This window comes from Pungitius pungitius, chromosome 1 (assembly GCF_949316345.1).
Source record: "Pungitius pungitius chromosome 1, fPunPun2.1, whole genome shotgun sequence".
Classification (NCBI taxonomy): Eukaryota; Metazoa; Chordata; class Actinopteri; order Perciformes; family Gasterosteidae; genus Pungitius; species Pungitius pungitius.
Genome location: NC_084900.1, coordinates 31,030,576 through 31,044,165, shown reverse-complemented (window position 1 = coordinate 31,044,165; position 13,590 = coordinate 31,030,576). Strand labels below are relative to the sequence as shown.

General features: G+C 41.5%; 1 protein-coding gene across 1 annotated transcript in view; it reads right to left on the bottom strand.

Moving 5' to 3' along the window:
- Window positions 1-318: 318 nt before the first annotated feature.
- Window positions 319-13,590, bottom strand: part of LOC119223225 (chemokine-like protein TAFA-2) — a 52,558-nt gene continuing 39,286 nt past the window's right edge. Inside the window, exons 3-5 of the mRNA XM_037480403.2 lie at window positions 7,065-7,214; window positions 4,539-4,663; window positions 319-1,256 (exon numbers count right to left, since the gene is read on the bottom strand). Coding sequence (XP_037336300.1) covers window positions 1,245-1,256; window positions 4,539-4,663; window positions 7,065-7,214 — 287 coding nt within the window. The 3' untranslated portion in view covers window positions 319-1,244. The remainder of the gene's footprint in view (window positions 1,257-4,538; window positions 4,664-7,064; window positions 7,215-13,590) is intronic.

Sequence of the window (13,590 nt, the reverse complement as noted above, 5' to 3'; positions counted from 1 at the left end):
TAGACCATATGGCCAAAGTGTTTTGCAATTTTGTCACACTCGCTCACATCTGGCCTTTTGTAAAGAATCATAGAAAACTTAAATGACTGATTTTAGCTTTAGTATAGACTGGTGAATTAGGAGAATTGTGACACAACTATATTATCATTGCATATTCAGTTAAATTTAAAAAACAATAAGGAAGTTTTGAGTTTCCATAAGGTTTTCTGGAACTCAACACACTGACATTATCAATGATGCTTAACGTCCAAGCATCCAGTTGTTGGTTGAATCTTCAAACATTCATTTTCAGGGATAAAAAAAGCGAAGATGTATATTTTCTTTTGAAAGGTTTTATTCATTTCATATAATACTGACACATGTACTCAATAGCGGTTAACAGGCGTTTGAAAACACAGATATTAAAACCATTAGAGCGTCATTTTATTTTTAGCCCTGTTGATTCCATGGAGCATTTTTTACACGTTAACATGGTTCAATATTTCATAACATCTACTTGGTATTAGTCTAATCCCACCTGGACAGGATTTTGTCCTTTGTCAAAAAAAAAAGAAATAAAAGAAGACTGACAAACCGTCTCCCCATTTGAAAAAAATGGCATGTGGTAAGCCACAAATGATTCAAGGTAAAATATTCTTTTGGAGGTGAGATCTTGAAAAATAAAAAGGTTTAGTTTCAGATCTGACAGCATCAGGTATGTCATCTGTGGCACAGTTAAATTTAAAGTTGTCATCTCGACATCATGAGACAGCCATTCTGGATGCAACCCCCCCCCCCCCTATTTTTTGTAGTGACATTTATAATGAGGGATAGCTGTCAACAGACCTGATCCCATTTATTCCCACTATGCGTATGGAACACAACTAAGCCGTAGAAGAGAGTTGAAGAACACAGATCGTTGTAAAGAAAGTTTTTTTTTTTTTTATATATATAATCAAGTGCTGTTTAGGTCATAGCTCACTTGGTTGAAGTTGCTGTTTGTAGAAGCCGTAAAGGATTGTGGGTGATGCGGTCCTGTGCGGTAAAGGACCAAGAAATCCCAGTTTTCTTTAAGGTGACCCAAGACGGTGTGTAAGAGTCCTGTCTCCTGCTCAGCCTCCACCTCTTGAATATCCTCACAATATGTAATAATGACTGGCTCCTCATAGCTGTCCGTCTGAGCGGGCTTCCTCACCACTGATGGGTCCATTGTGATATTTAAGTAACTCCAACGCCATCTCTGCCCTCCTCGAGACGGGGCAGGACTATCGGGTCACCTGAAACGGGAAGAAAAAGACAATGGGTCACTCAAGAATAATCCTTAAAAAAATACATCATGAACCCTAAAACACGCAACCCATTTTGGTAGAACATATGGCAGTATGCAGCGCCCTGCTGCACGCTCTGCCATTTGGAAACAGGGTGAAGTTATTCGTGGTGGAGCACCAACACCGTGGCTCACCCGTTGTCCTTCCTCCACTGGCAAGAGAATCAACTAGACAGCTTGAATCGTGGCCCACAATGTTTCACTCTCAGCACCTGGACCACTGCCATGTCACTTTGTTTGTTGAGGCGGCTGCTCTAATCGCATGCCCTCTCTATCTCGTCTATCCACCTTTCCATTTTCTTTTGCTCATGGACTCGCTTCTGGTTTATTCCAAGCTATTAGGCGACATTCTCAGGCGGGCCAAACACCAAACGGACGCCAGTGTCTCTGCAGCTACAGGAGCGCCTGTGCACGTATTACACCAGTCTCCCCGAGTGTGACTCTGTTCTCGCTGCATGCCTTTTGTTCTCCTTGTGTTTCTCCGTGACTTCCCCTGCACCTGCTCTCCCCTCTGTACATCCCGGCGAGGGACTCTGCCTTTTGTCTGAACCAGGCGCCAGCTAAACAAAGTGTGAAGGCCAGCAATCACCTGAGAGAGCTCAGAGGAGCGTAATCTCCCAGCTGGTGCGGCCGTGAAACCGCTCTCCTGTATCTGCCTCCGATGGCTCCCGGGCCACCTTTCCTGGTCCCGGTCCCACATCGCCCTCAGGCATCCACCCCTGTCCCCCCGATCAAAGGGACTGCAAGTGTGTGTAGTTACGCCAGTTCACTATGTGCACGCACCTCTCTGTGGCTTCCATGCTTTACGCTGCTTCCAAGCCCCCTTAGGTGTTCAGCCCCTTGCCTGTTCAATCACGCCTGTAGGTGGCAGTTTCTGTGCCTTATTGGAAAGGATGTAGGTAGTTGGATCTGAATGTGTAGGTCCTTCCAGGCCCACAGGGGCCAGTTTCTCCTGTCCTATTTCACAATTTTTACATACATGTCTGCAAGTGTCTATACAATTACCTGCCCAGATGGCCAAAAGGCCGATGTCCACTACAGTCCTACTGTGTCCTCTTTATGACTCACTTAGTCACAGAACATTGGATTATTATCCATTATTTAAACTTGTGTATTATTTGATGAATGTAATAGCTGCATATAATTACTTTACACAGATGTCGAGTCAGTGTTAGTATTGTTTTCTATCAAAGGTGCTTGATGAATATGTTGTCTGAACCAAGTTTTCTATGTAGTAAGTGAAACATACAGCGTGTCATTTGTTTGCTGCTCGCTAATACACACACACACACACACACACACACACACACACACACACACACACACACACACACACACACCCATATGCCTACGACAGCTCAGTGGCTTGGCAGCGCGGCGGTGTCCGTCTGCATCCATATGACATTATTTGGCATTGATCGAACTGTCTACCATTCCCTCCCACTCTCCTCCCTCTGCCCTCCTCCACTCCTCCTTCACTCTGCTCCCAGCCAGCAATGGATGGAGGAGGCCAGGCCTTCTTTTGTGGCCTCGCCTGCTCTGTGTACCCAGAATCACAAGCATAAGCTCCCTGTCACCGGACCAAGTTAATTCATCTTCCCTTCACCCGTCCATGTGTTTTTTATTCTTTTTTAAAATATTATCTTGCTTCTTTGTTGCTCTCTCTCTCTCTCTCTCTCGTCCTGTTCTCTCTCACTGTATCGTCAATTTCAATTTACGAGCAAGTCTCAATGGGTCTATATCAGAGCGATCGATGTTATTGATCCGGATGCCCGCGTATCCTGATCTCAACGTATCACCACAGGAGAAAAAAAAATCCCTCTTTTCATCATCAGGCAAACACACAGACATAACAGTCACACACACAGATTGTTGATCAAGGCCCTGAATGGAAGAGACAGCAAATATTCGTAGTCTTTCAAACCACAACAAAGTCGATGGAAAAGTGATGCTTGGCTGAATCTAGTTTGCTTTGATCTCGTTTAGGAAATTATGAATGCGCACTTTGGGTTTGATAAAACTAAACGCTTGAGATCAGATATATAAATTGACTTCAAAACGGCACAGACATAATCAGAAATTACATCATCTTCATATCTGAAACCTTGTGTGCCTCTTTCTTCACTGAAGCCCAAACTCTGCGCTGTCTTTTTCTATTTTCATCTTTGTCTCTTTATCTCCCTGTGATTTGAAAAGTGAATCTGGAAAGTTCAGAAACACTTAGGACGAGCCTAACACAAAATTGAGCTTGGGCCAGTGCAGCAGAAAAGTATTTGAGAGTGTGAGGGGGGGCTTTAGAGAAGAACTGGAGGGTGTGAGATCAACCTGGTTTTTAGGAAATAAAAGAGTCGGAAAGAGAGAGGTTCCTGCTCGTGTCTTGTACTCTTTCTCCCTCCACTGACCACGCCTTCAATCAATTATTCAGGCAGAAAACAAAGGTCTCTGCCCGCCATGAATAATGGAAGGTTAGAAGGCAGACAGAAGGATGGAGGTTAGAAACAGAAGCATACAGTGACAAGAGGTGAGTCTGCAGAGTGGATGAGTCTGCAGAGTGGATAAGCCAACAGGTGGCGCGGCTGGGCCGGCAGGTGTATACGTTATCATGTACATCCCCACCTACACTCACACACACACACACACACATGCATATAGAAGCCAATTGAGGAAATACAAGTACACACACATTTATAAACTGCACATAATGTTTTATGAGCAAAGCGGAGCGTAAAAAACATCCAAGGACAATTATCACTCTGGCGTATCCCTCTCAGGTTTTTGTTGTTGCAGAAAGTCAGATGGCATGCCAGTCAGACACCGGTAAGCAGGGCAAGTTAGAAACAGGGAGGGAATTGTGATGTTCTTTGTGTGTGTGTGCCTGTATATGCATGCATGGGGGTGCACGTGTGCTATTTTTCTTGTTGCTGTTGGCCTTGTTTTTTTTTGGGAGGCTCTGTCTGTGTTAGATCCAAGATGGGCAGGATGAGACGGTAAAGCAGGAAAAACTGGGTTAGACACAGAATGAAATGGAGGTAAGGAAAAAAGGATACAACGGTAGGGGATGGAGCCGAGATTCACGACAACAAGTGGAAGTGGGTCACTTGATGTCTGACCGTGTATTGAATGCGCGTGTGGAGAGGGGTGAGAAGAGTGTGTGTGTGTGTGTGAGAGAGAGAGAGAGAGAGAGAGAGAGAACTTGAGATATTACAGATAGAAAGGTTGTGTGAACACCAACCTTGGTGGTCTTGACTTTGTTGCCTGTGCTGCAGCTCCATCCTGTGAGGTCTGGGAGAACCTTACACTCTTCACCATCCATGCACGGGTGCATCTGACACCACCACTTCTGAGCTACAATGGAGGCTGGCGGGGGGAGAGAGAAGAGGGCAGAAAATATTTTGTTAGGGACAGACAAAGACTTGATGTTTCTGATTGTTTCAACATCTTTTATTTGAGAGTTTCAACAAAATGTGAATTCATTTGTGTTTTCCTCCACTGTTGCTGCGGGTAACAGAAGTTTGGCACATCAAGATGAATGGTTGGTATTAAAGCTCTAATCATCAATATCTTGATTTACTTCAGTTTAATATGAACTATTTGGACTTTTTCAACCCCAGTACTGAGAGTGATACCTGGGCTTTGTGTATACACTGATTCAGAGAACCAATCTGATACCATTCTGGCATGACAATGATTGGGAGTTACTTGTCTGTCAATCTACTAGTTAATTAGTCAACTAATCGTTGCATCTCTAGTTGGAATCACTAATTCTCCAGTTTGGCACCAATACAACAAGAATAGGGTGCAGCGGGATCATGTAATTAAAAGGCCGCCATTGAAAGCTCAAACAAATGAAAACGTTGTGAAGAACTTGATGGTCACATGGCGTCTCTGTCTTCATCTGGAAAATGTTGTTTCTTCAGTAGAGTGGCCGCTTCAGTTAAGATCACACGCTCGTTATTACTGTGTACGTAAAGGATCATTTTCAATATTAAATCCATGTAGAAAAAAATATATGCAAGCAGCTGGGATATGATGTTATATTTCAGGGTGCTACAGTTAATTTGTACACTTTTCAATTCATATCAAAATTCATTTGTGAGTTTTCTTTATATCACAGTAAAAGAAGCCAAATAAAACGTGCAAATGTGTGAAACATTTTCCTATTATCCTTTTTATATCTGTCACTGTGTGCCCACAGTCAGTTACCAGGTAATACTGTTTATGCAAGAATTTCACTAATTGTCAATCTAACTTAGAAACTAAATATTTAAGCAAAAAACAGCCAGTGACGAAATTCCCAAGAAAGAGACTCTGCTATACTTTTCTTGAATAGTCAAACTTTGCAGTAACGTCTGAGGAATATTCAGGGGATTTCTTAGTAATGAGATTTTGCAGATAACTGCTTTGAGCAGAGATGTGCGAGTATACACAGCCGACTTTCATTAAGTCATCATTATGTGGTCTGTCAGAATTTGTGTCAGCTCAACATTGATGTATTATCCTCAGGCAATTTAAGAGTTTTATGGTTTGTAAACTCTTTTAAGTGGATAGAGTTGTGAGCACTTCCAACGTATTGAAGTTCGAAGAAATGTAAGAAATCATTCCTCACACTCAATTTATCTGATAGTTACTTTTCAGATGAAGATTTTGCAAACAAAACATGAGTGTATATAATATGGTGCAGTGTAATAGATCAAAATATATAAAAGATGTAACTTTAGCACCAAAGTGCTGCTAAAAAAATCAATAACAATGAGAGCCTGTGGTTTGTGAGGGCTACTCTTATAGCTGCAGTGGGTGCAGGAAACTGATTTTGTGGACAAAGAAACAGAAGCCATGGGGTTTTTTTTATCAGCATTACTATGAAACATGGCTCATTTCTGTGTAAAAGTACAAGTACACATTTGGGTGTGCAGGATCGACCTTTCATCTATTTTCAGCTCCAGGAGGATAACAGCTTGAAGAGATCCTAATTCTTTTTGGGAGTCTATTCATGGTGGAACAACATTGACTAAAGTGCCCAACATAATAGCAGGATCACCTGAACTCCTCCTCATGGAGCATTTTCCTTATTCTGCTTCTGTTAAGAAGTCATTTTGATGTATTAGAATCTGTTATTTTACATTTAAATGTCACTAGTGTTATTTGCTTTTTAGTAGAGCTTGCTTGAACTTTTCAGAATAGTCCGGATTTCTTTCTTCTATCTCTGCTGTGTATTGAGTTAATAGCCATTCGAGGAATGAGACATTTTTACCAAATTAGGTATTTTTCAGGAACTCAAACACTGTAAAGTGGTGAAAGTTGTTTGACAAAAGCACAGCCCGACTGATAGCGATCTGTCAATCCCGAGGTATCTACGCCCTGCAGCATACCTCGCTTTATGGTCTATTTTACTCTAATGGGGGGGCCATAGTTTAATTAGTGAACATCATGCTGTAGGGAGAAATTAAACTAGAGACTTGCAACCAATGTTTAGAACAATACTGAGGTAATAAATCAACTAAAAATTAGGGTCATTTTCAGCCAACATCCCTTCAAAACAGCCTGTCACTGCTACAGTAACCGCTAGTAGTTAAAGGGCCCGTTTATCAGATGGGTAAAACAGTTTGTGTTGGATCTAGAATATCTAATGGTTCATTGGAACATCCCGAGCAGGCACCAGTAAGAAATTCAAGGGAAAAAGGATCAAACCAAGTCAGACTACTAAAACCAGTTGTGGTTCTTATTTAGGGGAGTGCAATAGACAACAAGTAATACTTACCATCGACGCAGGAGGGCATGGCCCGGGTGGTGCCAGCTACCTGTCCAGGGAAGCAGGAGCATTTGACAGTTTGAGATCTCTCCTCGATCTTGTTCTTGTTGCAGCAGCGATGGGCAGCGATCACCTCACACGTCCCTGCCTTCACATGCACTGGAATGTAGAAAGAGAGAGGGAGAGAGAGAGAGTGCTAATACACTAATACACTAGTGTTTAATCCAACAAGGGGTCTTGTATAAAACGTTATCATTAAGTGTGCAGAAGTTATTGCCATGATCACGCCTTTCATAAATAATAACACTTCAATAGGTCTGACATGGCGGATGTGAAATTCAACGCCAACGGACTCTGACAGAAAAACCATCACTTTGTCAAACAAAGAATGGCAACATGAACATGGTGTCAGACTGAATAGTGAGACAGAATGAAAGAGATGTATGATCAGAACGATCCAATTTAAAGTCATTCCATGCGGGCCGAGTCAAACAAAGCACCCGTAAGCTTACGGATGCTCGCACATTGCAACATCCAAATATAGCAATCTGGAAGCTACAGTTTCTTAGGAGGATCTGTATAAAAATCCATGCTGAGTTTCTTGTGGCCCTTCTGTAATACACAGGGAATAAAATGGTATCTCTGTAATTGGATGCGAGAAAACAACCAATGTTTGCATCAAATGCATTGATTTGATCATACGACACAATAATTCCAAGAGCATTTTCATTAATATTATGAAGTTATAGGAAGCCCGTTCCCCTTTTCTATAGGTACATCCTTGTGTGCATGATTTATAAACACACACTTCAATCACGCAGCCCTGTGCTTAATTAACTACAAGTCCACCCCGGGCACGGAAGTCCCCTGAGTTAACAAAGAGAGAAGGAACAAAGAAATCTTTTGAAGATTTGTGATGATGTCAACACATGGCCCTTTCATACCAGCCTTTCATCAAGTTCTTTAAAATGTCAAGAACAAACAATGGACAGAAGCACTGTGTGCAAGAATCCTGTGTGTGTGTGTGTGTGTGTGTGCATGCCCAATTGTTTTGGATGTACCTGCCATGTATACTGTAGCATATATAATCTGCTTTGCGTTTGTGCAGCGTTGGTTACGTTGTTCTATTTGTTTTCTTGGTGGTTGTGAGCATTTAGTTGGGAGAGTCAAAGTCTTGTGTGTGTGTGTGTGTCTGTGTTTTACGGTTATTTCCATTACAAGAGAGTCTGCCAATATTACAACAAAAGGTGCACACTGCGTGGCGATGAAAACCAAGGCACAAAACAATGACTGAGCTCAGTGCGTAGAGTGTTTAAAAGTGAGGCAAGCAAGCCGAACATGAAGAGTATGAATATGTTAAGCAGGCTAACAGAGAGTTTTGAAGTTCTTAATTTGCTCCTTTAATGAGAAAAAGACAAAGCAGCAATTCTGCAAAGCCCAGTCCAATTAAGATCTCAGGGAAAAGTGCCGTCCAACATCTCCCCCACTGTGTGTCTGACTCATCGTTGTGTTATGTGCATTTATTTCCTTATTGGTCCTTATTGTAATGATGGTTGATGGATTTGAAATCCAAAACTTTGGTGATTTTGGTGCCTTAGCGACAGCGACCTGTTGGGAACCCCTGCTTGACCCAACCTATTCATTTATTCATTCAGTTATTTATTTATTTTCTAACCGATCCCCTTCCTAGGCATAACACTTGCAATAGTAATTGACTCAGCATTTGTAAGATCAGCGGTGCGCTAAGCTGAACGGACAAAAACACATTTGAAATGTGTGAGGACTTTACTGGAGGTATGTAAAAGTTCATTGATGCTTTATTGAGTAAATTTATATAAATAGGAGGCAATGCATTTCGTCATTATGGAGCACTTGGAGAAATATGAGCAGGATCGATATAACAGAATGCCTGAATGATCACCGCTGGACTTGTTCTAATTCTCGGTTGCATTATTCTAATTGTTGTGATTGCTGCTGCTCATGTTTTTTGGGTGATGGGGGCGCATCAGCTAAATGACATGTAATGTAATGTTTTACAAGGTGCACAGCTGTACAGTAATCATCAGGTCTAAGGTCTGGTTATGGTTTTTGAAATCAAGCTTTTAAATATGAAAATCTTGAAAAACACATTCTGACCATGGATTTAAAAGAAAAACAATGCATTAGTCAATGTGTCAAAGGCCTTTTTTTAACAGTGATTTGCTAAAGTGGAAACTGGCAGCATTTGATTTTGTGTGAGCTCATCAATCTGCATCGACATTAATCTCAATACGTGCTATTTTACAACAATTCAGACAGTACTGTGGCGGATTTGTTCTGAATGTATATAGATAAATAAATAAATATATAAATATATATTTGCATTGCAGACCACTCTGGCTTGCAATAACAAAACGGAGGCAATAATGGAGACATTGTTGTTTTCCTTCTTGGTTTGACATGTTCCCACTACGTAGTCCCGTAGTTTAAAAGTTACGAAAGCAGAAAACATGGACTCGAGCAGCGTTGACGAGCGCTTGCGTACTTCATCATTCTCACTTTGAGAGAAGGTTGAAAAATGGGTATGAAATGTTTACCAGCATCACAGATCAAAATGTGATAGCCTCGCTGGCTGCAGAGAAAGAGAGAGAGAAAGAATAATGACTAAACTACACTTAAAACATCCATTATCAATAGGGGCCAACTGCAACCCTTTCTTTTTTATAAATCTTATTCTGCAATCTCTCTCACACTTCATTTCTGCACTCGTTTTTTCTCCTCCTTCTCATCTTCTCCATCCATCTCACCATTTCATAAATTACTCCTCCTTTTTCCAATCTCTCTTAACCACTCCAGCACCCCATTTTTCCCTCCACTCTCACTTGCTAGCTTCGCACAGCACTCTCATTAGCAAACAATTGTCCTCCATCACAGACCCTAAATCAGAGAATTTGAACACTTTCTATGCGTCTCGTCCTCACACTGTTTGTGTCTTTCCACCTCTCCAAGCTCCCTCCCATCTCCCTGCATGGCACTGGGACTTGTTATCTCTGCCTCTCCTAACACGGCAGTGGCTGTGTTAGGAGAAGGACAGATTGCCCTGTGTGTGTGTGTGTGTGTGTCTGTGTGTGTGCATGTGCATGTGCATGCAAAACCACTCACACACACACACACAGCTCAGAGATCTTGGTCCCAGCAGGGTACTTCTTTTAAGTGTCATTCCCACCACTGGGGGGGGGGGGGGGGCTGTTTCTCTCACACACACACACACATACACCTTTTTTGCTCCGTCCACTTTTACTATTTATAACCCTCATCAGCCAAATCGGAAGCATCACCACTAGAGCGTTACTCTTCATATCCTTAAGTAGCCACAACCGATGGTAGAAGCTGGCTAGCCTGCAAGTAGCCACAGTTCCACATGTTTGGTAAAAAGAGGCCCAGGAATGTTGCTGTATTACTTTCTGTTCTGAACGGGTGCTGGTAGAACTTTTCCTCATGTCGAGCCTCCCAAACAAATTGTGGGGTTAAAGCAAAGACAACGTTTTTACCACCTACATTTATGTTGTGAAACTAAGGAGAACATCCCCCGAGCATCACAAACATATCGACTCTATGTTTTAATTCAGAATATGTTTTAAAACCACAAAGAGTCCAATTAAGATTACGCTCTCTTCATTGTTTTTTTGTGTGATTCATGTCAATGAGACACATGTCCACCTATGTGGAGCACTCTCTGTATGGAGGCGGAGAAGCCTTTTGATCACGTGCTCTGTTGGAGCAGCTTTCATGACAATGTAAGAGCCGTCATGTTTGGATTCCTCGCCATTCAATACGTTGCTTTATTATGTTGAGTTCACAAAGCAGCCGCTACCTTCAGTGGAAACACAAGCAGCCATTGCGGCGTGACGCCATTGCAGACAATGAAGGGATTTGGTACTGATTGTACTAAGTTTTCACAGTTTAGTTTGGCTCTTATAAAATAAATAAAAGACAGTAAATAACTGTAGGTAAACACTCAGCACGAGGAGAATAATGATTGGGTCTGTGCATTAGCATAATGTCTGAAGGGACTTGTTATCAGTGAGATAAACGACTCTTCTTGTTGGCATTTTTAGATTGTACGAATATTTAAACAATATGCTTGTGTTTTAGGCATCGGAGAAATGACTATAATTATTATAATAGTAATAAATTAATCAGTAATAATTATGCTTTAAATGACTGAATTCATCCATAGTGCACAGACGCACTAAATTAATTACATGTTTAGAATGTACACATTTTAGGTATTCACCGTTCTTTTCACAAAGCATATTTTGAAATGAGAATTCAAGTACAATTCTCAGTGTGTGTGTGTGTTTGTGTGTCTGCGTGTGCTTATCAGGGCATATAGGCCCATGTATTTTTGTTAATAATCAGATCATATTGGCTTCGTCGATGGCACCATTCGTTATGAATCGTAACACAGAGCAAATTAAAATTCTGTTTCAAGGGCCTGCCAAGAGAATGAGAGACACACTCATCCACTACCTTTATTCCTAAATCCCGTTTTTTATTCTCCCTGAAAGCTTTCTGCGTCTCTTACAACTCCATCCCACCTCTCTTCTACTGCTTCACTATTTGTACCTATGTTTTCTTCCACAGTTCTAGATGCATAATAAATGGGGGGGGGAATAATATCTATTTCTTTAACGAAATATAATGGTATTAACGTTTTTATTTGTTTACACCATTAATTAACTTTTGGATGTGACTAATATTCATACTGAATGCTTAATGCTGGTTCCCTTATAGTGTGTGTGTGTGTGTGTGTGTGTGTGTGTGTGGATGACTGAACAATATCAACCCGCGGAGAAGCTTCACTGCTCTCACACACTAATGTCCCTCTCTGTAATTATAACCCTGAGACCAGCAGCACACGAGAAGGAAGTGGAAGAGTCCACGTGGCACGCGTCCAGAGCCATGACACACTTATTTTAGGCTCCAATCCGAGTCCAGTACTGCAACATGCCTTCATCTTTGAGGCTTGTTCTTCTTGGCTTCACAAAAGAGTCTTCTAATTGGAACAATATTTTAAGCAATCAGCATTTCTATGATTTATTGTATAAGTATCAATTAGGCAAAACTAAAAAAATATTCCACAGATCTATAAATTCTCAATTTGTGTAGTAACAAATGACCCTTGAAACCATTTAAGCAAATTATCACTTCATTTTTTCTCCTTTTTTTCTCAAACATGTCAGTATTACTTGAAGCTTTATTCATGGTGTTCCTGTTACTTCATGCTGATATAGCATATTTAATTGAATTGGGCATATTTAAAGGATTTGAGGTCCTTCCATACCACCCAAAACACAACAAAACAATCAGCTTCTCTGGCAGGCTGACTGACCACAAAACAACAAACTGAACGCAGCTCGTCACATGACCTATTCTCCACGTTTTTTTCAATTTGTTAAAAATGTGTGAGAAGAAATTCTTTAATTTAAACCGAAAAATACTGTATTTGTAAAAACTGTCACAAATACAAACTAAAAAATAATAATGATAAAGAATAACCTCTACGATCTTTGCTTTTTTGTTTAAGTTTAGGCTGGGTTAGGAGAACATCATGGTTTGTGTGTCTGGTGCTCAGCACGTTGTGTACAGAGGAGTTGTAGAGCTCTTTCACAGCTGCCAGCTGTGGCTAAACATTAGAGGAGTGAGGATAAACCCAAATAGTAAAGTTGCGGCCAGAAAGGCAATAAGGCGATAAGCTGAATCTCCCTCTAACACTCGTTAAGCCAATGGGAAGCTGCAGCTTTTATTACTAATTCCCTTTCGTGTATATAATGTGATATCAAATTTGTGTGGTCCCGCTTAAAAGAAGAGGAAACTGCAAGCGAACACTGGTCTCCACTTCCAAAGTATGATGGGGGTCAATAAACTACCACAAAAAGAATTGGGACAATTGTTGTTATCGACCAAAATTGCAAAACTATGTGAATGAAAGTTGAAGCAGTTGAATAAGGTGATTTCCAGCATTTGTGTACCAGAAGAACCTAAAGTAAAACATCAGCCACAGCACATTGTCGCGAGTAGAGGCCGCTCCACACAGCACATTCAAACACGCTGCTCTATCACACACATTCAGCTCGGGGACCCGCAATGTTTCGTCACTGTGTTGCTTCCCGACACAAATAGGGAGAGAAACAACTGGTCTCTGGCTCATTGGGATTGAGTTGTGAAGATGAAATCCCTTGCCAGAAATGACCCAAACCCATTCAGACACGCTGGTCTGTTTGCACAGAAAACAAAATCAGCCTCAAACACTCATCTTTCTAATTAAATCCACTCACTGGTCCTGTCTTTCCTTCACCTTAGCAAAGGGGCAACTGTGGCCAGCTGCCTGCTGAACCACTCCATGTGCAGATTGCTCCATCCACCACCAACACCCCCCCCCCCCCCCCTCCCTGTGCTAATCGTCTTCACTGATACAACACTAGATTGTCTCCAACTTTGCGAACCCACGTCACTGATTTTCATGCCCCCACCACCACCACCACCACTACCG